Source organism: Pangasianodon hypophthalmus, chromosome 5, assembly GCF_027358585.1.
Source record: "Pangasianodon hypophthalmus isolate fPanHyp1 chromosome 5, fPanHyp1.pri, whole genome shotgun sequence".
NCBI lineage: Eukaryota > Metazoa > Chordata > Actinopteri > Siluriformes > Pangasiidae > Pangasianodon > Pangasianodon hypophthalmus.
This window is the reverse complement of record NC_069714.1, coordinates 4,203,137-4,228,597: the sequence shown is the minus strand read 5'-3', so window position 1 is coordinate 4,228,597 and position 25,461 is coordinate 4,203,137. Positions and strand designations below refer to the sequence as shown.

Sequence of the window (25,461 nt, the reverse complement as noted above, 5' to 3'; positions counted from 1 at the left end):
CAATTTGTTTTCTGCACCATCACACGCGGGACTGCACCCTTTTGTCCTGTTGCGGAATGACTTGTGGAGTAAAGAAGTATGCGCTCTTAGCCTCCTGGGCTCAACTTGTAAATGGCAGCGATGGTAAAGAATGAGCAAAAAAAAATACACAAGAGGAGTGTGTGAATGAGACTTTCCCCAAAAGACATCAAAGAGTTGTATGTGTGATGAGTCCTTCACTGCGAGGCTAACCTCAAGGGTTGCCCTTTTCTTTCCATTTGGTTCTTTCTCTATTTCTTCCTCTCGCCTTCTCACATATCCTCACTGTGTGTTTGAAATGTCACAGCTGAAGTTTCCGGAGGAGAACGAGGACATTCTTCTGCTGAGGTCCATCATTGATGTTAACCTTCCCAAATTTTTGGCCCATGATCTGCCACTTTTTGAGGTAAAACGTGCATCAGACTGTTTATAATTTCACAGCTTTTGTATGCTTTTGGCACAGTGTTTATGATTTTCTGACCCCCTGCTACAGTCAGAAAAAGTAGCCTCAGCTAAAACTGCTTTAGCTAAAGTAGAGGTCAGGCTGAAGGTTAGGCTAGCCGAAAAGCCAATTCACTGAAGGGGAATGGACACAGAGCACGAAAGACACACGTTTGCTTCTGACTTTATCTATGTGGATTCTTACCTGTGAATCTCTGGCCAATAGAAAGCAAGTGGACGGGGCTTGCGCTATTTTCTCACTGGTGCTTGAGGCACATCTGAAAAAAATTAGCCATCGCTTCCACTTACATTTTGTGATAAAAGTTTTTTTCTCTCTCTCTGCCTGCTTTCTTTTGTTGGCACATCTGACCGCACATTTGATAGCTTTACCAATACGAAAGTTACTAATGCCAAACTAACATTCATTGCTGAGCTAATGACTGTGAAAGCTGACATTACACCCTGCTTTACACAGCTTAGCAAGTGAAAATATATATAATGTAGTCAGATTTTTCAGGTATTTCCTGTTATTAGATTACTATAAACCAAATGCGTGATTATTAAACCTATTTTTAGACTTTTGTCCTATTGGCAGGTAATTTTTTTTATAATTTTAAGGGTTTTTTTTTTCTAGAAAGAAGAAAAAATATCTGCCAATAATATAAGACAGTTTAAAACTAACAAGCTGAATAATATTATATTTAATTTACAATATTCTCATAATTAGAAATAGTAGATAAATTTGCCCATATTCAAAACATGTACACTTGATAAGATGTTCAGTGTACTCATAATCTGCCATGGTTTGATAATGAGGTAAAGATAAAGTGTACGTCTTTTTTATTTTTGGAATAATTTGGTGTGCTGATGAAAACTTTGACTGCATACATTAAAATGAGATGCTTAATCATTATTACTGATTTTCAGTTCATGTTTTTCTATGAACACTAGAATTTAGTTTTTAATTTCTGACCATTTGACTTCTCTTCTCTTTTTTTATTATTACTTTTCCCCCTTTACTGGGCTAATCCCCTCTAGGGAATCACTTCAGATCTTTTCCCTGGTGTAAAACTCCCCAAACCAGACTATACTGTCCTGCTGGAGGCCATTAAAGAGAACAGTGAGAAGATGAACCTGCAGGTGACAGATTTCTTTGCGGAGAAGATCCTGCAGGTTTTTGAGATGATGATCGTGCGTCACGGCTTCATGCTGGTGGGAGAGCCGTTCGGAGGGAAGACAAGCGCCTATCGAGTCCTCGCCGCTGCCTTGAACGATATCTGTGAGAAGGTAACGTGCTTCTCTTCTTACCTGTGCCCAGAAATACAAGGTGACATCATGCTCCTTTTTCCTCACAGCCATCTTTGAAATGAACAGAAAGGTGAAAATTTCATTGTATGATAACCATAAAACTTAGTATTGTGGTGTTTTGGGTACAATATCTGCTTATAAACTCTCATTTTCAGAAATAACATTAGATAACATACAATAGACTATACTATACTATTCTAGCAACTCCAAAATTATTGGCCCCTTTCATGAAAAAAAGCTTAATATACAATGATATTTTGAGACTGAAAATATGGAGAAACTGTCTAGTTTTATTTTAGACCGTATTTTTTTAAACAGAAAAGTTTTTTTCTACAATTTTTTTTTTCTTGGTCTCAAAGTTGTCTAAGAAGGTGGGAGCCACTTATAATGAAATCAAATCGAATCAAATCACTTGTCACTTCATCATAAACACACGTGTACAGGTGGTGAAAATCTTAGGTGCAGAACACAATATACATAATAAACACCTGTCCAGTATGTCCAGTATTCACATAACACAATATACACAGTATACACATCGGACTCAATACACAGTACACATATACACATACGCAGTAGTGGTACACAGTGTGCAGGTGAGCAGCGCAGTGTGCAGTAGTGCAAATAGAATATCAAGGAGTACAGAATAATGAGGATAGTGAAAGTAACATTGCTGGAATGTATGCTGTGCTAAGCAGCACATGAGACACATTGCAGCACTATCAGTCTGATATCAGTCTATCTATCAGTCAGAGTCCAGTGTTAACATAAAATTCAGTACATGGAAGGTAGACTGGGTTGTGCTTGTGGTAGTGTTATTAGTGAGAGTTCACCAGTCTGATGGCCTGCAAGAGGAAGCCGTCACGCAGCCTGCTGGTGTGGGATCTGATGCTGCGATACTGTCGGACTGATGGTAGCAGTGAGCGCAGTCCATGGCTCGGTGGCTGGAGTCCCTGATGATCCTCCATGCTTTCCTCACACACTGCCTGGTGTAGATGTCTTGAAGGGAAGGAAGCTGTCCTCTGATGATGCGCTGGGCTGTCTGCACCACTCTCTGCAGAGCTTTGCGCTTGAGGGCGGTGCTGTTCCCATACCAGGCAGTGATGCAGCCAGTCAGGATGCTCTCCGTGGTGCAGGTGTAGAATGATTTGAGGATGTTGGGGATCATACCGAACTTCCTCAGCCATCTGAGGAAGAAGAGGATCTTGTGAGCTTTCTTCACAACTTCATGAGGCAGCGCATGAGACACTCGAAGCTGTTGACCCGCTCCACTGGCATCCTGTTGATGGTGATGGGGGTATGCTCGCTGTCCTGTCTCCTAAAGTCCACTACAAGCTCCTTGGTCTTATTGATGTTGAGTGAGAGGTTGTTTTCCTGGCACCAGTGTGTGAGCATGTGCACCGCTTCTCTGTAGGCTGTCTCATCATTGTAGGTAATCAGACTTACCACTGTTGCGTCATCCGCAAATTTGATGATGATTGGTGTGTGTGGTTACACAGTAGTTGGTGTATAAGGAGTATAGGAGAGGACTGAGAACACAGCCCTGCAGGGCTCCAGTGTTGAGGGTCAGCGGGGAGGAGATGTTGCTGCCAATTCTGACCACCTGGTGTCTGCCTGAGAGAAAGTCCAGGATCCAGCTGCACAGGGAGCTGTCCAGGCCCAGAGCCCAGAGTTTCAAGTCAAGCTTGGAGGGCACGATGGTATTGAATGCTGAGCTGTAGTCCACAAACAACATTCTCAGATTGTTTATAGCTGGCTTGGTTATACTCTTCTACATTGCAGGGAGTAGAGGCAAAGTTTCACATGTTTAGGGGATTATAGAGGATCTTCATACAGAATGTTTCAAGATCCTTTATATTCTGAGATTTGAATATGTGAACTATATTTGATTCAATAGGGTTCAAATCCAGAGACAGATGAAAAGACTGAAACACAGGGAAATATGCAGGGCTAGAAATGCTAGAAATGCTAGAAATGCCAGCACTGTCAGCAAAGCTTGTGAATTTTGGCTCTGACAGTTCCTCAGCCTTAGCCCCATCACTCGAATTCAATTCAATTTTATTTGTATAGCACTTTTAAAAGTGGACATTGTCACAAAGCAGCTTTACAGAAATAAATGGATTCACAAAAAAATATATTGTAAATATGTGAATTTCTCTCTAATGAGCGAGCCAGAGGCGACAATGGCAAGGAAAAACTCCCTGAGACAATATGAGGAAGAAACCTTGAGAGGAACCAGGCTCAAAAGGGAACCCATCCTCATCTGGGTGCAACGGATAGTGCGATTATACATAAATCCCTTCTATTATTGTGTACTATATGGACAAATAGTGCAATTGTGCAACCAGTAAATTCATCACAGTTTTTGCAAGAAGTCCGGCTGGTTAAAATCTGTCCATTGTCCACTGATGGAGTCCTGAGTACGAAGGTGCTCGTGGCAACTGCAGCCCCAAAGCCACTACAGCAATCGCAGTCCCAAGCCATTACAGTACAGCTCCCCATATGTGATCCCCAAGCCATCTCCACAGACCCCAGGTGGGACTATCCCCAGCAATCCAAATGGTTCTTCAGGCAGTCCATATGGGGCCACCCCCAGTAGCAGTGAGCGAACTCAACCGATGAGAACTCCAACCAGAAGTGGGGCATCAGGATGGGCCAGGCAGGTCCGGGGGGCAGAAGGGGCAGAAGGGGCATGTGTAGCTCGACAGAGAGTGAGGGAGAGAGAGAGATGGAGAGAGAGGGAGAGATTGTTAGGTAAGCTTTTGTCCTCTAATGGTTAAGGACAATATACTTTGCGTGCAGAGAGCAAGCAGGGACTCCAGCAAGACTAGCTATGACAGCATAACTAAAAGTCATAATTAGTCAAATAGAAATGTGTTCAGGAATGTTTTTTAATCCCATTCATGCAGATATTATTTTTGTTTCTACCTGCCCACGATGTCTTCTTATAAATCTGTTTATTTCCCAAAATATACAGTATATAAAAAATATAAACAAACTAGTAACCTGATTTAAACCCCAATGACTGACCAGGCAGTTACTAAGGATGACTGAACACTGTACTGTATAATCATGAATGTGGGGTTTGTGCACATCCTATTTGTATATGTATTTGTATCTGTTTTTAAAACATTTTCTTATCATTCCTAATAATTAATTTGGTTTCTTTTACAACCCTGCCGTGTTGATTTGGATGTATGTTTGGGGACATTATCCTTCTAAAGATCCATCTATGGCCAAGTCTTAACGTCTTGGGAGAGGCAGTAAAGTCTTGGGCTAAAATTACACAGAGTAAACAATTCTTTGTACGTAGCCCTTGTCTTGCACAACATGTTGACGGTGTGCATAGAAAAAAAGTTTTTGGTCTTTCTGACCACATCATCTGACTCCAGTTGTATGTAGTTCTAGTGATGACCAGTGAAGTTCAGGCTTTGTGGGTTGCTCTCAGGAAGTATCCAACACTTTCAAACAGCATATTATGTTGGTGACATGATTAGAATCAACTGAAATGTTAAAGTTGAACAAAAGTTTCTTTACCCCCCTCATCATCCTTCTTACTTTTGGGATGGTTGGTTGTAGTAGGCTTATGTTGTTGGATGCTGATAAATGAATTCCAATGATGTTGGCAATTATTTTAAATCTTTTTCAGGCAATACATCTGTTACATATGTTTTTGCATTGCATTATTTTTGTTAAAGCAAACTAAATTCTATTGTTTGCCTGGAAGTTTTGAAAGTTTTATTTTATATGATGTTTTTTGCCCATTCCCTTAAAGGGTGCCAATAATTTCCAGAGTTGACCAACACTGCACCAGCTGCATCAAGTGTTTTGGTTTGGTAAACTGCTAGAATAATTACTAAAAGTCTTACTCTTTCCCTTTTGTAGTTTATCATACCAATGTGGAAATACATACATTATATAAGATTTTAGGCAAAAATCTCATATGCATACTGTATAACAGAAGAGTGCCCGTATAACCATTTCTGATTTCTGTATCACATTGCATCATTGTCTGCACATCAGTCTTGTCATATCTTTAACTCAAAATAAACCACTATGCCCAGGAAAGCTGATATCAATAATACCATGACCTAAAGAAGAAGGGATGTTTGTTCAGACCTGCGAGTGTGTGAGAGAGATCATATCTCAAATCATCTCCAATGTTGTAAATTTGATCCATACTTTCACTCAAACTGATCCCGGCTTTCAAATAACTCCATTTCTCAACTAGCTGTGAATAGGTGTAGGCAGGCTGAGGATCCGCACATCTCTCCATGCCTCAGTCTCCATGTCAAAAGGAATATCGAGAAAGAGCCAAAGCAGTACGAGTGGTATAACCCACATGTCAAGAGACATAAAATGCAGATTTAGTACATGAATCTCAAGCAGCACTGCTCTCTTGAAGTTGCCCCAATTTCAAGTCGAGTTCACAGCACTAAATGCAGGAAGTAATAAGGAAATAAGAGAGCAGAACCTAAAGATCTCTAAGGGGAGCCACACAGCAGCTTTCATAACAATTATGTCATTCATGTTATCTTGTTGATAGTTCACATAAAGAATGTCTGGAGGTTATTTCCACTGGACTTAAAAAAAGTTATTTTCATCTATGTGCATCAAACACTAAATATTCAAGCGAGATTAACCTTTCACTGATCTAAGATCCTACTCTTATAGTTTATTTGTGAAAAATCAAAAAGACCAAAAATAACATTCCTACTTGCGTGGAGGAAACACAAAGGAGGCCAAGAGATAAGTCATGATTATCTGCATACAAATGTATGGTAATTGTTTTTAATTATCTTCCAGTCTCAAAAATACAGGGCTTAGCATGGAGCCTGGTGGAACCACATTTCTAGTGTCTAAAAATGAAACTTTCCATCAGACAGTTTTTGGTCAGAACTAAAGAGAATCAATGGTAGCATAGACATTCATCGTAAAATAACTAAATCTCAGCCCACTAAATCTTATAAACCATCAAAATATCTAAGACATAGGGGTTCGATCTTATCAGGAAATGGCTGGTGTGGATACAGGTTTTCGTTCCAACCAAGCAGAAGCCACACCTCAGTCTGCTGAAAGCCAAGTTCAACTGATTAAACAGGTGGAATCAGATGTGGCTCCTGTTTGATTGGAATGAATCAAACACCCACACTGGCCCTTTGTGGACACGATTGGACACCCCTGATCTAAGACTTTCTTTTTTTTTTTTATTTCTTTTTTATGACTGCCACGTTCCTAACTGCAATTCACACCACTTTGCAAAAACCTACTGGGAAACAGAAGCTACAAGCAGACTAAACAGAAGAGACTCTTAAGCAGTGAGAGAAACCAACAACAGCTGCACACAATTACCTAATTACAGCTTCTTTCCAACCTGAACTGAATGTTAGCAATAACACTGCTATTTCCATCTCTTTCCCCTTTTTAGAAATGTAATACCTGTAGAGACATGGACAGTATCATTAGATTTCCCATGAATAAAACGCTAACTAACTGCATCTTATCAAGTGGTTAAGCTCTAATCTTAACATTAGCCACTTGTAATGTTTAAATGTGTTACTTTGTGCTATTATTTACTGGTTGAAAATAATCTCAGTATGTAAACACATAGTTAACAAAACTCATTTTCCACCTCACATCATTGCCAGTAATGTTGGCTTCCCTTTAAAAATCACACTGGCAAACAGAAGTGGCTGTAATGAACGAGGGAAACTAGAGCAGGTGCACATCATTGCCTAATTACAGCCTCACTCCATCTGAATGCTTGTGTATCGCACAACACCGCTAAAGTCAAGCAACTTCACTTCTTCATTTTTAGGGGGCCAAGCACCTAAGGTGCACCCTATTGGAACTGTGTTTTCTTCTTCCTCCTCCTCCTCCTCCTCCACATGGGAGTCTATGGCAGACCATAGAACGCTTCTTATGCTTTTAATGAAATTTGGCACAGCAGTAGAGGACAGTCTCAGCTACCTTAACAGTACTTCTAGTGTACAACACTCTAGCACCACCAATAGGGCAAAGTTGGTCATACATTTACAATAATAACTCCTGAACACAATATTCCACTTTCCTCTGATTCTTTGGGTCAAGCCAAGTTCAACCACAATGTTACCATGTAATGATGTTAATTTCAGCCATATTTGATTTTCCACCATTTTGATTAAAACCAAAATTACAAATTTTGCGAGGGATATTGGCCGGTAATGATGCGAGATGTTTTCATATATGACGTTTTTACCGCTCCCTTGTTTGATGGACAGACCTAAGAACATTTTCACTGCTAGCCTTCAGCAGTCATTTCTGTTTATTTCAGGTGTTAACCAGAGTTTGTGGAAGCATCGCTTATTATGACACTCAATGCGGCAAAACATCAATCTATATAAATTATATGAAAGTAAAACACAATACACTAGGTTCATAAACTTCTACCAGTTGCACCAGCTATCAAAAACCAATATTCATTTGTCAAAAAAGATTGTCATTTTTCATATTTCATCATGTATAAAAACAAACAAAAAGTGAATATATAAATTAATAATGTGTGTTTATGGGCTGACAGGATCTGCACCAATCACACAGAATAAAGAGGACCAGAGCACACAGAAGATTATGTGCAAGCAGGATATTCAGATCAAAGCTGTTTGTATGATTGAATAATAAACACAAACTTGCCTTTGGTACAAATTTCATTCTGGATGATGTTATTTTTTGACCACAGAAAATTGCAGATTATAGATGTAGGCTATAATTTACATGATTATGTAGGAGATTGAATGTCATTTGGACTTTGGAATGATAAAACCCTTTGAGTTTAAAACTTAAATTATTTGTTATCATGATTCCAAATTACATGGGGGGGAAAAAATACCAGAGACAATCTCTCACAACATCCGAGATGAAAATGGTAAAATCTTCTAACCATGTGCGAAATAAAATGCACATAATTTTAATAATGTTCTAGTAATAACATTAGTGTTTTTTTTTTTTTCTCCTATGCAGGGCCTGATGGATGAGAACAAGGTTCAGATCACTGTTATCAACCCCAAGTCCATTACCATGGGTCAGCTGTATGGCCAGTTCGACCCTGTGTCTCATGAGTGGTCAGATGGCATACTTGCTGTGAGCTACAGAGCCTTTGCCACCTCTCAGGTGTGCTGTTATAGAGGTTTAAATGATTGAAATGGGCACTTCAATTTCCTTTGCATAAGAAGGTCACAAAAAAGCCCAGAAAGGAGGCAAAATACAAGCGCTGACTATTTTTAACTATTCTTTCTTTATAAAAAGTACTATACATTTTAATGGGACATCTTCCGGCCTGTTTTGTAATTCATCTTATGTGATACTTTTCAAATGTCAGTGGACAATGATATCGTTAGGTTTACCTTAAGAAGGTACTGTACATTTAATATTCTGGTTCATTTAGTAAATAATGATGATTACCCAAGCCCCCCACCCCTCAAAATTTAATTAGTATTATGTAGATGTCTATAAACAAGGAAACTAGGCAAGCCTGGTTTTTCCGGATCACCATCGGCTGCACAGTATTTGTCACACAATTGTCTGCAGATGCATGTCACAGAATGTCCCGGGTATTGCTCACTGCTTGCTAGCTAAAGGTTTCAACAATGCAGGTTTCAACAATGGGAGTCAGTCAGTCAGTCAGCGAATGAAAATGCCTCTTCCAGACTGGCCCGCTAGGTGGTCTGGCAAAAAAGCTCACTGAATTCAATTAATTCAAATGCGTAGATCTGTTCCGTGTGAATTCATTATTTTATATTAACACACAATTTGTTTTTGTCCATCCAGCATGATTTGATCGTGAATTTTCAAAGCCCTGAACAAAATCTCTCACCCCAGTGCAAGATCAAATGCAGGTCATAATATATATATATATATATATATATATATATATATATATATATATATAATTATTTCTTCAGTGCTAACATCCTCATGAGATTTTATAAAGTAATTGGATGAATTCAATTAAAAACTTGTTTAAAATAAATTTAGTATAAGCAATAAAATCATGTTTTGATGAGAAATCTAATATTTTTATGTAAACTATACATAATATATTCTCTTGAATCTTTTTGGCCACATATATTCCCTTTATTTTAGCATAGGTAGACTCCTCAAGCATGAATATTTCAAAAATGGGACTCAGTCAGTGTGTCTGTCAGTCCGTCACTCAGTGAGCAAAAATGCCCCTTCTAGGCTGGCCTGCCAGGCGGTCCAGCAAAAAAACACTATTTCTCATCTCTTCAGACTCCAGACAGGAAGTGGCTGATTTTTGACGGCCCTGTGGATGCAGTGTGGATTGAGAACATGAACACAGTGCTTGATGACAATAAGAAACTGTGTCTGATGAGCGGTGAGATCATCCAAATGTCTCCTCAAATGAGCCTCATCTTTGAACCCATGGACCTGGAGGTGGCTTCACCCGCCACGGTGAGCGACACTAAGACTACATTTCCCATGTTTATTAATTATAACTAATAATCTGTTCTTTTAGTATGCTAAGCTGCAAAAGGTTTCTTAGTAAACTATGTTACATTGTCAAATTCATTTGTATAGTTCAAACCTTAAGAGAAGGAACCAGACTCACAAGGGAAAGGGAAAGTTTGTGTCCTTCACTGGGTGATGCCGGATAGTGGGATTTTGATCATTACACTAAACAGTCATATAGAGAGAGGGCAAACAGTACTACCTGTACTGAAGGGGTATGGAAAACATATGCATATAATGAATAGAAGCACAGATCTGTTCCTTTTAGGAGACTGGGAAGAGCATGGGGCAGGTTTTTTGATCACAACAGGAGTTCTTATGAAGCATCACAACATCACAGTTTACCATAACTTTCTATGCCCATAAACCCCCATATCTGCATCATGTTTACCTAAGAGAAACCTATATGGAGATATTTAACCACATGACTGACTTAACCAGAGTTAAAAAATGAGATTATGTTTGAGCTTCAGACAGCAATTGGAAGATTGTTTCACACTTGGGGGGCTTTGTAGGAAAAAGCTGAAGTCTTTATTATTCTAGGTACTAAAACAGACCACATGTTGATCAAAGCAGATGTGGCGGAGCTTAATACACCAAAAGTTCACTCAGGTACTATTGAATAAAACCATTCAGTGCTTTATAGGTCATTAGTAGTATTTTAATAATCAATGCAAAATCTTACTGGAAGCCAGTGAAGTGTGGATAAGATAGGGGAGATATGGTCAAAAGTTCGGGTTCTAGTAAGGACTCTGGCCGCTGCATCCTGGACTAACTGAAGCTTGTTTATGCAGCTACTGTAACATCCAGACAGCAAGGCATTACAACAGTCCACCCTAGAGATAACAAAATCATGAACTGGTTTTGATGTATCATGTAACAACAGTGTACAGTATTTCTTAGCTTAGCAATACTGTAAGTCTGAGTCAAGTCATCTACATGAGCTTTAAAGTAGTAAGTCATTTACCACTTTAATTGCTGCACATGATATTACTGTAAAGCCACCCAGAGTTGGTACATAATCAGAAAGCATGCGTCTTGCTGCCTGTGTCAGAATAAGCGGGGAAGAAGTTACTTAGCATCCAGTGTTTAATGTCCTTTACACATTCCTCAACTTTATTAAGCTGGCATCTGCCATCTGGCATTGCTGAAACATACAGCTGTGTGTCATCAGCATATAATTGGAAACTAATACCATGTTTATGACCTAATTGCACCCAGATGTTGCATAAATAGGTTTAAAAAAATAAATGGGGCTAGGGCAAGCCTTGTGGAACCCCAAACCTTTGTATGCGTAGAGAAATCACCATTAAAAAACTGATAACAGTCAGATAAGATCTGATAGGAAAAGCCATTTCTCAAATCCCAACTCAATTTTTTTATTCTGTCTAGAAGAATATTGTGATCTATGGCATTAAAAGCTGCACTGAGATCAAGTAATACTAGCAGGAAGATACAACCCTGATCAGAAGCCAGTAGTAGGTCATTTACTACTTTAACCAGTGCTGTCTCACTACGATGAGGCCTAAACCCTGACTCAAAGATTTAATGAATGTGATTTTTGTACCTGAACTGCAACCTTTTCTAGAATCGTGGAGATAAAGGAGAGGTTTGATAGTGGCCTATAATTTGAAAATAGAAATGAAATATAGCAAAGAACATAAGGTTTACAGATTCATATTTAGTTAAAATCAAGATGGGCAATAAAGGTTAAGTGGAAAAAAACAACAACAAAGAAACTCTAGTAGAAATGTCAACAGAGTCATTTTTAGCTGCAGTGATTCAATATTTGGACCTGAAACATTGTGTGGATGTTGCCACTGGCTACCACGTGTTTTCTGATGTAAATATGATGAAATAAGATGAAAATGAATCCCCTATTTACTCATCATTGGTGCATAAAAATGACATGTCATGTGCAAATTTGTACTTTGATGTTTAGGTAAAGAGGACTACAAATCAGATTACCTCTGGTATGTGGTAGGTTTTTCCAGCAAGCCTGTGAAAAAAAGGGAGCTATGAGAAATCCATTACCAATCCTTCTTTTCCAGAGAGTCTCTTTCTCTCAGGCGCTTCATCTGTAGATTGTAATGACATGCTGACATTGGCTTTCAGAAACTCCAATGCCAACTCACTCTGCACAAAACCTTTTATCTAAGAAAGAAGACTGGAGAAAAAAAAATAATCTCCGTTCAGTTCTATAATACATGACACTTGTAGCATAAAAATGTATTTTTTTAATTAGATTTATATTACAAGTGATCACTTTATTTTGAGTAACAAAGAGAAATTATGTGACTGATGTTTGTAAATCAAAAAGAAAAAGGTGATTTTAGTCCCATTCTCTATGGAACACTTCCACTGACATAATTATTAATGCAGCTAATTAATGCTATATATGCTAAATCTAACCTTAACTTTAACTTTTTGTCTTTTTTTAGTTTTTGAAACTGCAAAAAAATGTCCTCATAAGGTCACATGTGTCAGATATTCCTATCCCTGTGGGAACATTTGGTCCCCACTGAGATATAAAAACATGCACACACACACACACACACACACACACACACACACACACACACACACACACACAAGGGGAAAGGGAGAAATAGTGGTCTGCCTGTGCCTGTGGCTGTGCCTGTGTGTGTGTGTGTGTGTGTGTGTGTGTTTAAGTGTGTTATGCAGGGACTGCCATCAGATTAAAGTCGATATTGATTAGAGGCAGTGTGTTTCTGCCTTTGGGAGAGCTGAGATAGAAAAAAATGTGAAAATACGTGTGTTGTGACACAAAATGAAAGGATTTGGCTGCAACATAAAGAGTCTTTTTCTCTCTTGTTATCTCTCTGGGCTTTCTCTGTCTCTCCCCCTCATTTTGTTCTCTCTTTCTCTCTCTCTCTCTCTCTCTCTCTCTCTCTCTCTATCTTTCGTCCACACTTCTTTATTGAAATCTCGCTGGCTCTCGTTCCAACTTTCTTCCCCTCAGTCCACATTGTTTCATTGTTACTCGATTATAATTCAGCTATCAAGCTAGTAGACTCAGTAAGGTCCTCACTAGCTCCTTTGACTCCCTGAGCCCCACATTTGTGCTCCTAATCCACCAGCATTTATTCAAATTCAGCTGCTACAGGGGCAAAAATATGTGATATTCATTTCAGTGATGGAACACGGCTGTTATAATGGGCTGTTCAACGTGCCTTCCGCCTCCGAAGACTTCTGCACCTGCTCCACCAATGGAATTAAACAGTAAAAAGAATAGAAAGAAATGACAGTCATAAAAAGTCTTTTCCATTATGTAAGTGGCCAGATTTTGTGTGATTAAGTGTTAGGAATGTGTGATTCTCCTGTAGAAAAAGCTCAACCCTTCCAGTAAAAAAACAACTAGTTATATTTTCATGGTGCTTAAAGCTGGTGATGCAACCTGAGGAAGGTCAGACAAACAATTGGATCATGGATTTAAAGGATTTAAATAATTCAAATGACTTGGATTTCAGAAAAGATGCTATAAACAAGACTTGTATAGAAAATCTGCTTTGTTATGATCTGAGGATAGCATTATATCAGGTCAAAGGTCCAGCGTCCACGTGTTATGACATGCAAATTGTGGGGATTTGTGCTGAACATTAACTAATAAGCTATAACTGCTTTGTTGTAAAAGCAACAGTCCATTGTTATTTCCAGCTGAGGTCTGCTGAGAGAAAGAAAGACCTAAACCAGCAGCATATCACAGCACTATGGACCAGTTAGCATAAAAACAATAACAGAACTATAAACTACAAAGTACTACAGAGGAAATCCGTGTACTTTTTAAATGTGACAGTGTTTGTGTGCAGGTGTCTCGCTGTGGTATGATCTACATGGAGCCTCATATGCTGGGCTGGAGGCCACTAATGATCTCCTGGCTCAACACCCTGCCGTCCACACTGAGCTCCGTGCAGAAAGACCTCATCACCGGCCTCTTTGACCGCATGCTGCCCAGCTGCCTGCAGCTCATCCGCAAAGGGACCAAGGTGCTCACGCAGATTAGCACATAAATCACTGCTGACATTATTCACCAGAAGAAAAGCCTTTTGTTTAACTTTTTGTGGCCTTTTGTGGCCTTTTTGGAAAATAAAATAATCTATTTATAGTTCTATGTGTTGTTGGGAATGGTAGGGACTTAAAAGTAACACCTTCAAAATAGTGTGTGTTGTATCTTTAGAAGTGTGTAGGGATTTCCTGTAAAATACATACAGTGTACATATATACACTCTTGGGCAAAAAAGAAAAATGGGTCAAGCCCAAAACTGCAAAATATTAACCTTTTAATGGTCTTAACAACAAATCACTGGTCGGGAAATTAGCGATAATTAAACAAATAGATAAAGGAACTTAGTATGGGATAGCTTTTCCCTCTGATTTCTTTAAATGTCTAAGCCTGCATCAGGCAGATAACCAAATAATGACTAATCTTTTAAGAAAAAAAGAAAAACATCCTAGAAGATATTTTTGGAAAATTCTGTACACAGAGACATGTTAGATTGAATTTTACACCTTACAACATTTTAACCATTATAATGATTTTACCTTTGCGTACAAGAAGATCATATAAGTGAATTTCCCTGTTTCTAACTTTTCGCCAAACAAGTTAAATGAGCGAAATAGTGGCACAGGAACTCTCAGGAGTGCATTTGTTTAATTTACTATGTGTGTGTGTGTGTGTGTGTGTGTGTGTGTGTGTGTGTGTGTGTATATACGGACAAACAAAAACTCTTGCATCTTTTGCACTACGTCCTCAAAAAGCTGCTAAACACTTTCTACATATTTTTACGTATAACCTATATTTTGTCTAATAAAGTCTAAAATATTCTATTTTATTTTTCTATTTTATTCATTATATTCTTTTAATCATATTCAGCTTTTATTATATTCTGTTTTATGTATCATAGTGGGACGAGGCACTAAGGAAAAACATTTCACTACATTAATACATCACATGTATGTAATGTATGTGACAAATAAAGAACCTTGAACCTTGATATATATATATATATATATACTATTCAGTAATGCAGCCAAAAAAGGCTGCATTAAGGCTGTATGTAGCATTTATTTTTATTTATTTATTTATTTAGTTAGTTAGTTAGTTAGTTAGATAGTTAGTTAGTTTTTACAAAATAGTGTTTGACAGTTCATAAGTAACATATTTCACATAAATGGAAATGTGAAATCATGGGAAAAAATAAATACTCTTGAGAACATAGTGTGTATGGAAATAGTCCAAACGGAGGATTACCAAAATATAATAGCAATAACAATTTCTCTCCCCTCCGCTGCATATTACTAAATAAAACACCCCCACATCGATTTCCATTACCACGGTCTGATAATTGCACTAAAAGAGACAAAATGACTTCTCAAATCTTCTCAGCACAACATTGGCATGTTTTGTCCTGATATTCACTAAACATGACATTTTTAATGATTCGCAGTTACAGTGGCACACTTTAGCTGTTTCTGATGTACATATTAGTTACTGTGTATAAATATTTTTAAGGCGTAAACCTTAGCATTATTTCTTTATCTTAATGTTTGGCTTGCCTCCAGTGTTCAGTGATGACATAATTAATATCACATTGTGTCTAAAATGCTTTCAGGTAATGAACAAAGCGTAATGCTCTCTGGTCCCACCAGCTTTCAGTAATGAAATGTTTAATATTCACATGTTAAAGAAAATGTGTTTATGAAAAATGATGGGGACTCATTAGCTTTTTAGCTTAGGACTACCCAGTCTTTCCAGCTTTTAGTGAAATAAATATTTCATCTTCACATTTTTGGGTCACTGATACCTCCAAGAATAGTTGTACCATTTCTTCATAAAAGACAGATCTGACCTTTTGCTCTTTCTCTTTCACGACCTACATAAGGAGTTGTCTCCGACATCAGACACCAACCTGGTGCGCTCCCTGATGAACCTGATGGATTGCATGATGGACGAGTTTAGAGATGAGGGCCAGATGAAGGCCATGAGCGAGAGAGATGTGTGCTCCTGGCTTGAGGTGAGAGTAAACAAACCTTAACCTCACAAGTACTGCTTAGTGTGTTATACACAGAATTTCACATGTTCTCCTCGTGTACTTGGGTTGCTTCCCACCTCCCTAAAGCATCTACTGGTTACTATAGTTTGGCCCTAAGTATGAATGAGTGTTTGTCTGTGTGTGTGTGTTTGTCTGTGTGTGTGTGAGAGAGAGATGCTCTGTAATAGACTGGTATCCCACCCTGGGCCATGACCCTGAACAAAATAAAGTGCTTACAGAAGATTGAAGATGTTCCCCAGCCAAAATATGAGTCACTTGTGTCATTTCTTTCTACTACTAGCTTACATTTTCTCTTTCCTTAATAACAGCATCAGTCCCGTAAAGTAAGGATTCACCTTGTCTTCAGTCAGATCCGGTCGCACTCTTCCAATAACTAAGTGCAAATTCAGTCATAGTTTCTGGCCAAGTTTGATCTGTGTTCACCAGCTTTTCCAAAAATCCCACACGTTTTCTTTGGAATTGAGAGCCAGTGATTTTACAGGCCTGTTCTACAGTGTCTCAGTGTTCCCTACACTCATCATCCTGGTACTTTGGAGGGTCGGTGTTGTGTTCTGCTTGAACAAAAAGCACAAAAGGCAACCTCAGAGTCTAACCAACACCTGAACATCTGCTTTTATCCTAAATTACATTCATCCAAGTGTACAACCTATTGATATTGTACAATAAGGCACTGCTATGTGATTATTTTCTTGTCTGAGGAGCCCATCACTAGCTCTCACGGGAAAAAGGAGTGAGAACCATTTTGTTGTTTTGGCGTTGCAGGGTGGGCAGGACGAGCCATACAACAGAAATGAACAAGGTGCAGTAATGCAGATGAGAAGAGTCATGATGTGGCAACTACCAGTAGGCCTGAGTGGGGTGGTTAGTTTGCTTTTTTCTGGGATGGAAGCATTTTTCTGTTTTTTTTTTTTTGTTCCAAGTATTCGTTCCTACTTACTCCAGAGCCAAACAGTGAGACTTGCACGTCAGTTACTCCCAGCATTGTGTGTGTGTGTGTGTGTGTGACTGATCATGTGTAACCTGATCCAAGTTTTTTTTTTTTTTTTCTTTCAGATATAAAGCTTACAATGTACTCGGCAGCTCGTGTCTAGCATTCTTATGAAGTTGTTTCTCCTGCAGGCGGTTCGATTCTTTTCTGTCTTTCGATTCTCTTTCTTTCTATGAAGGTGTGATAATTTTCTTCCACCTGGCCTCTTAAGACCAACATATCATATCAGCGCAAGAACCAACATTGATCCAGACGTGTAGCATTATTGATTAGCCTATGACAGGGTCTTACCTTCTGTAGCTCTCTCCTAGTTTATCCACTGCCTCCTAGTCAACACAGCTAGACAGACAAACTTATATATAATAAATGTTTATAGAAAATATTTTTAAGACCACATATAATTCAAGCGAAAGAGAGGTAATCACACGTGGAGCTGAAACTATTTTCTCTATTTATTGCCTGTAGTACTTGTTTTTCACCATCATCCCGTTTAGACAGCATTTCAGAATAGTTGATTGAGTTAGTAAGGTCAGCAGTGGGCCATGGATAAATGAAAGTTTAATGATATTACAGTTTGTAATAATATATTGCCTAAATGTATTTTTAGTTATTACGTATTGTGCTGTATTGTGCTGGTAAAAGTATGATGCTATAGCCTGTGGCAGCAGGGCAATGATCGCTTTGATGATGCAAGATTCTCTCTATAGCGAGGCAGCAAGATGTCACACAGAATGATGTTAGAAAATAAAGTTGCACTGTTATTCTTATTTAGCCATTGGCACTTTTTATATATTTTATGATTAAGTTCAGAGCTTAGTAACTGTTTCAATCATAATCTGAATCAGAAAGTAAATAGTTTAATAATACAATACATCAATATCACAGCAACTTTTTTTTTTTTTTTTTACTTATTTTCCTCATTTCTGTTTCTCACAGCAATTTGAGTTCCATGTCCTCAACAACAAAGACTAAATATTATGTGGGAGTAGCAATCTGACTGAAACCAGCTGGCCCTGTTTTATCTGAATATTCTGACAGAGATGCACGAAACCGTGTAACATGAGAGATAAAATTGTGCCCTTGAAATGATATTTCACTGACCTGTGGCTGTACAACAGGGTCCTAGACTCTAAATCACTTATCAAAATGGATATAAAATATTACTGATTTATTCATTATTACAGTGATGCACTGTTCAAATGCAATATGAGTGTTTGAGAAGTTCTTGTATATAAAATTTGAAATTTGAATGTTTTATTTTGTGCTCCCCTTCTACTGCTCTCACACCGCATTACCTGTTACCTTAAAATTGACTCAATTAATAATTCTTAAATGTGTTTGTTATTTTTACTGAAATGAGTGTAGACTGACATAATGCAAAATTGTATTTTCTAAGGGTGTAACGATACACTCCGGTCAGGATTCGATTCTATTCACAATACTTGCTTCATGATTTGATTCAATTCGATTCCCAGAATAATATGAACAAAATTTTAGTGAAGAAAATTCATGACTGAGAAGACTCCTTTTTAATTTCTGAATAATAATGCAAAAACAATGTGTATTTTTGTCTGTATAAAACTAAATAAATCAAAAATTGCTATGAAAAGAGGTTTAATATTGTAAAAAAAAAATGTACTACAGATTCACCATATTAAAAAAAATTAATAAATAAATTTAGGAATTTAACAAAGTCTTTTGAAAGCTACTGGAGAGCTCTTTTTAATAGTTATCATTATGTTGTCTAACCATATAACCTATAATGCATGTTGGTTGTTGTGATCCTGAGCTATCGGTCACTTCACAAGTGCAGATGATTCCCAGTAATGGTGCAGACTATCCACGATGAAAAGGCGATCATATGACCAGCGTACACGCCATATATTATAACTCGATGGGTTGCACATTTCCACAATGCACATCGTCACATTTTTACATCCCTAGCATTTTCATAAACTGTTAAATAAAAAGCAGTTATTGGTAGTGGTAGAAGTCTCCACTTTAACTAACCCTTATCTAACTGACTTGGTTTTCTCTCTCTCTCTCTCTCGGCTAGGGTATTTTTGTGTTTTCTCTGGTGTGGTCAGTGGGTGCGAGCTGCACAGAACCTGGGAGAGTGAAGGTTGATGATCTGGTGAGGGAGCTGCTAACAGGTGCCCTGACTGAGGAGACACGGGCAAGCCATGGCATCCTGGAGCACATAGAGGCACCAAGCAAGCAGCTCACAGTGCCCTTACCTGCTGCGGGCACTCTCTATGAGTACCGCTTCATCAAAGAGGTCAGCAGCATTGACATGAAAGGAGAAGCGACTATTGTGTCTGAATTGTGTCTCCTGAAGATGAGTTCAATTTATTTTCATTCTAAGATCCGAACAAACATTGGGAACAATTTCTTCCCAATTTGACTCTTTTTTTTTCCTCTAAATGTCATCCTAACACAGGAGAAGGACACTAACCCCTAGGAAGCTGGGTCTTTAGAGGGTAAATGGCCATTTTGTACATACAGTAACATTATGAAGAGCTGTTCTCTGTCAAGATAAGGTAGCAAGCCGCTGCTGAAAAACCCTGGCTATAAAAGTATATCTCTGAATCATTCTTGAAAAAATGTGATAAAGAGCAGATTTGTCTCATAATTAGCTTCGGTCGTGAGTTTTAATTCTGACTAATAAGGCTTCGTGCATGACTTGGCCAAATGCATCAATTTCATACCTCATTACATTCTAGAAATAAGTGTTTCTGTCAGGCTTCATCCTTTGTTTCGACAGACAGATATAGCAAGGAGCTTCTTCCTCAGAGTATCAGATTTGTTTCAGAGCTTTTGATATATTCTTCCCGTTAATGCTCCCTTTTTTGTTTAATTGTCACTTGGTCTAAGTGAGATTAAACTAATTACTCCTCACTGTGTGGTACACAGTAACGGTCACTCCGGACAGGGCAGTACAGCTTATAGATGCAGTGCAGTCTGGAAATCATTGTACAGTGGCACAAGCCTATGGATTTAAAATTTAAACGATGAAAGCAGAATGATAGCTTCATTTCAAAGTTCTATCTGTTTTATATCTGGAATATCATGTTATATCTCCTTTTTTTAAACGGTTGACTGCTGTGTGTCAAAATCAACTGCAATACATTGCTAAGATGAAAAAAAAAAGGGTAATCTAAGCTATAGGAAATAGCTATCGATCATTTAAGGAATAAAACCCAACATAAAATGCTGTTATAGTAAAATAATCAACAGTGGGGATGGTATCACCTTAAAGTTAATTATAACAGCAGTGTTTTATTCCTCTTATACCACAGCAGTTTGTTGTTGTTACATTTAACTTACACTTCCTGTTCTCTCTTTTTTTCTCTCTTGATGTTAATATTACAAAAATGCGGCTTGTAATATTACCAAAAAAACTGGAAGCACAAAGCCCTCCGCTTTACTTCTGATTTTACAAAGTGCTGAAATGAAGACTCATTACAAAACTACTAAATACCAGCAGCTACATGATTTTTAAAACATATTCAGATGGAGCATCCACCATACAAACCCCTGTGTAACTGATTATAGAAACAATAACACATTACAACAAGCACATGGATATGAACCCGGATTGGCCTTGAGACTGGTTCCGCTGTCAGAGCGGCTGTTATACAAAATTAATCATCTTCAGTCCAATCTGATTCCAGAATTCAAAATCTAAATAAGCTACCATAAAGAGAAAAATGCATCAGCGACATCTTAGACCATCAGACACACACCACTTGTATGCTCTAAGTCCACACAAGCCAGGCCATTATTTTCTGCATGCATTAAAAAAGTCTTGCTGCATGCATTTAAAAAAGAGTTCTAAAGCAAAACTTTAAACTTCATCAGTGTAATGAAATGAGAAAATTGTGGAGAGGGAAAATCATCATCCAATTAAAATGATCCAATTATAGTTATAATTATCCTGCTTATTATCCAAGCATCTGTGAAACATGTTAGAGTTTGTAATCCATGACTTCAGGATGGATTCTGAAGTGAACAGGAACATCTGAACTGCTATTTTCCAGTTTACTGACTAATCACCGCACATGAACCTCAATGAGCTGCATTCACTTACTAAAGACACATCTGAAGACACAAAGACTCTGAAAAGAACAAGAACTGAGATTGCCTCTATTACAGGCCTGGCAGAGTAGCAGCAGAAACGATAGGAAGGAATGGATGAATTGATTGAAATGGATTTCTGTTTTATTTATGACTAGTTACTTTAAAACTACTGAATTTCAGGAATTATATATATATGGAAAGAAATTTCTGGCTTTTTGAAAGAAATTGCGTTCTTAATTGAATTGAAAAAAGAGCTAGGCACAGGTTTTATGTCAGATGCCCTTCCTGATGCAACCCTCCCATTTTATCCGGGCTTGGGACCAGCACTGAGAGTGCACTAGCTCCTGCAAATCTAGTGGCTGGGTTTGGGCCCAATGTGGAACTCAAACCCACAACCCTGGGATTAAGAGTCTCATGTTCTACCAACTGAGCTAGCCACACACCTAAAGATACACTATATGGCCAAAAGTATGACCATTACACCCATATGGGGTTTTTCCCCAAACTGTTGCCACAACATTTGAAGCACACAGTTGTATAGAATGTCTTTGTATGCTGTAGCATTACAATTTCCCTTCACTGGAACTAAGAGGCTCAAACCTGTTCCAGCATGACAATGCTCCTGTGCACAAAGTGAGCTCCATGAAGACATGGTGTGTGAAGGTTGGAGTGGAAGAACTCGAGTGTCCTGCACAGAGCCCTGACCTCAACCCCACTGAATTGAAGACCCCTGGGAAGACCTCAAAGCCTACCCAGAAGAGTGGAGGTTATTATAACAGTAAAGGGGGACTAAATGGGTGTGATGGTCAGGTGTCCACAATATTTGGCCATATAGCATACATAGTTCTTCATTAACAAGTTACAGAAGCTAACTACATAGGTCTCTTCTCTTCCCACTTCAGGATTATGGGATAGTTTGTGTAGCTTCATGACATATAATACCAATTAAGTCCATTTCAATTCCATGCTGAACAATTATGCAAGGCACTACATATAAATTTGTATTCTAGGTGATATATACGTATGTTCAATTTGTTTGTGCGTTCAGAATGAATGTAGATAAATGTTGATAAATGAACACATTTAAGAGGAGTCGTTGTGTTATTGGTCTACTAAACTGAATTTCTTTTGGTCCTGCCCATTTGATATTGAGCTGTAATGTGGCCCATTACTTAAAATGAGTTTCAATAACTGGAGAAGTAAATATCCTTAAAATCAACCTATTCGTCATTATTTTATTCTAAACCCAATATACAGATGCCATACAACTACATTTCTATTCATTCCCATAAAGACGGCACTGTAAATAAAGTTCAGCAAAGATGCTAATGTGCTAATTAATTAATTAATTAATTAATTAATTAATTAATTAATTAATAAATGCTTGTTCAACTCTGTGATTTGACTCAGGGTCCAGGCAGATGGGAGCTGTGGACCGAGGAGCTGAAGCAGGCTCCACCGATCCCTAAAGACATGCAGTTCAATGAGATCATCGTGCCGACGGAGGATACAGTGCGCTACACGGCTCTGATGGAGCTGCTTGTCACGCACCAGAAGCCCACCATCTTTGTGGGGCCCACAGGAACCGGCAAGAGCGTGTACATTATAGTGAGTGGAAAAATCGATTATATTCTTGGATAATAATAAAGAGCTCAAAGGACAGTGAAAACAGCCAGACAAAACAAGATCAGTCCTAACAAGACTTTTTATACTATTTAATATAAAGAGATTTATTTATACTATTTATAGAGTATTTATACAAAATAAAATATACTACGGTGGTAAAGACTATGGCCATTATGCTTATAATAGTTTAGAATGTGAATCAGTTTTTTCACGGTTAATTAGTTGCGCTTTCTGAAGTGCACAGTTGAAAGATGTGTATGTGGCACCTTCATCACACTCATTCACACCTGATTCCACTCACCACTTCATTCTGAAACCCTTCATTAGCTGAACGCGGCATACAGCACGCAATAAACACTGCAACGCTCTTGAAACTGATTTAAACACTTTCATCTGTCTTCTTGATGCTAAGTTTATTAAAGCTAGCGGAATAAGAAATAGGAAAGATGGCTCACTTTTCAGTGTGGCACTAATCTATCAGTTCTTTACTTCAAAAAAAAAAACCTTAAGCTTTTAATCAGCCTCTGAGGAACAGCTGAAGGCAGACGGAAATAAACAATTCCTTGCGGGATCTTGTCCACTGGAGACAAATTTAGAGAATGCATTTAGCACCAAGGGGGCTTCTCACTCACACTCTCAGTACCTCATCACTGCTGGAGCTAGAGCGTGTATCTGCGTGTTGCATGTGTGTGCATGACAGCGGCTTGTGATAAACGAGCCAGCGGGCCGAGACCGACGGCGCCCTGCCGCGCCCCTTTCCTCCGTTCTATCCCTCTAGCCGAGAGTAGGAGAGGAAAACGGCTCCTATTTTTGGCGCAACCAGCTGGAGATCCATCACACTAACAGCCTCATCCATTACCCGCCTCGTTACACTCATATTTTACACACACGCACACAGGGATACACACACACTCAGCCACGGTACGAGCCCCCTTGTGTTCGCTATAGATTAACGGTTACAAGTGCAGGGGCAAAGTACGTCTGGAGGTAGTTTTTCACTGAAGAATGAAACGGGACGTGTTTTATGGTGCGGTTGAGAAGAAGGCGATCAGTCCTCATCTGGCGAGGACTGAGAATGATTCATAGTGTCATAACACTTTTAGCAGCCATTTTGCAACGATTATGTTTACATCCTTCTGAATCAGTAGACACTAAGCATCTGACACTCACTCAGTCTCACTCTCTCTTTGCTTTTCCCTTTTCACTTTTCTCGTCCATTCATTCACAGAACCAAGGGCTTTTCAATAATATATTTGAAAATACCCTGTACCAAAGTACCAAAGAGAAGAAAAAACCTCCCAGACGACATTTAACTTTCAGGGTGAATTTTTTAATGCCTGCAAATGACTTTAATGGCCACATTGAGAAAGTGGATGTGAAATCATGTCACTTGTCAAATGAGGGTGCTTGGCGCTTTCAGGAACTGTTAAGTGATTTCACTACATAGTGTTTCAGGCTCTGGTAAATGCAGGATTTTATCATTTCAATGCAGAGATGCACAGATTTGCTCTTATTGGGTGGTAATTATCTGACCCACAAAAAAATGGAGGCAGTTGGTAAATGTAAGTGTCATTATTACTAATTGTTCAGAGAAAACCATTCCAGATGCAAGAACTTATATAAATACCATGCCAGCTGTAGACATTCATGGTATTTAAAGTTGTAATTGTTTCATATTACTATACTTTAAAAGTCTAAAGTCTATAAAGTCTTTTTAAAAGTAGGCTTTTAATGTCAAATATTCCCTGTAACGATGCCAACGGCGCTATTTGTCTACCTCCTCTAATCTACAATATGAGCATGTTGACATTTCTCTATATATCTGCAGAACTTGTGGTCTAAACCCCTCCAGTGAGATTGATTGAAACTCTTTGTTGCTCCACAGGACTTCCTGTTGAAGCGGCTCAACAAGGATACGTACAGTCCTCTGCTAATCAACTTTTCAGCCCAAACCACAGCCGCTCAGACTCAGAACATCATCATGTCCAAGCTGGACAAGAGACGCAAAGGAGTGTTTGGCCCCCCGCTGGGAAAGAAGATGGTGTGATATTATAATACATTCTATGACATTATAATACTTTTTTTTTCTATTTTAATATGAATAGCTGGTAGCTTCTATAATAAGCTTTCCTAATTCTCTGAATCTTTTCTCTGTCAGCTTTCATTTAAGTATTGTAGCAAGACATAGTAAGCATGAATATCTGTGTGTTTCTGCTATAATAGCCTGTGTTTAATAATATTATTAATACTAAATATTAATTTGTTTTATTACTGTTATATTTAGTATTATAGATTTTTTTTTTTATTATAGATTTTGCTCTGTATCTAGTATTATTATATTTCTTATTACTTATGTACTCACGCCAGAGTCCAATTAAGTCTGGGCCACACTAGAGGATAAGCAAATCGATTTTGATT

At 38.4% G+C, this 25,461-nt stretch overlaps 1 protein-coding gene across 1 annotated transcript in view; it reads left to right on the top strand.

Moving 5' to 3' along the window:
* Positions 1-25,461, top strand: part of dnah7 (dynein, axonemal, heavy chain 7) — a 111,494-nt gene that overhangs the window by 41,012 nt on the left and 45,021 nt on the right. The window contains exons 29-37 of the mRNA XM_034304802.2: positions 326-424; positions 1,498-1,746; positions 8,767-8,916; positions 10,036-10,218; positions 14,106-14,282; positions 16,179-16,310; positions 19,394-19,615; positions 22,828-23,025; positions 24,929-25,084. Of these exons, the coding sequence (XP_034160693.2) occupies positions 326-424; positions 1,498-1,746; positions 8,767-8,916; positions 10,036-10,218; positions 14,106-14,282; positions 16,179-16,310; positions 19,394-19,615; positions 22,828-23,025; positions 24,929-25,084 (1,566 nt within the window). The remainder of the gene's footprint in view (positions 1-325; positions 425-1,497; positions 1,747-8,766; positions 8,917-10,035; positions 10,219-14,105; positions 14,283-16,178; positions 16,311-19,393; positions 19,616-22,827; positions 23,026-24,928; positions 25,085-25,461) is intronic.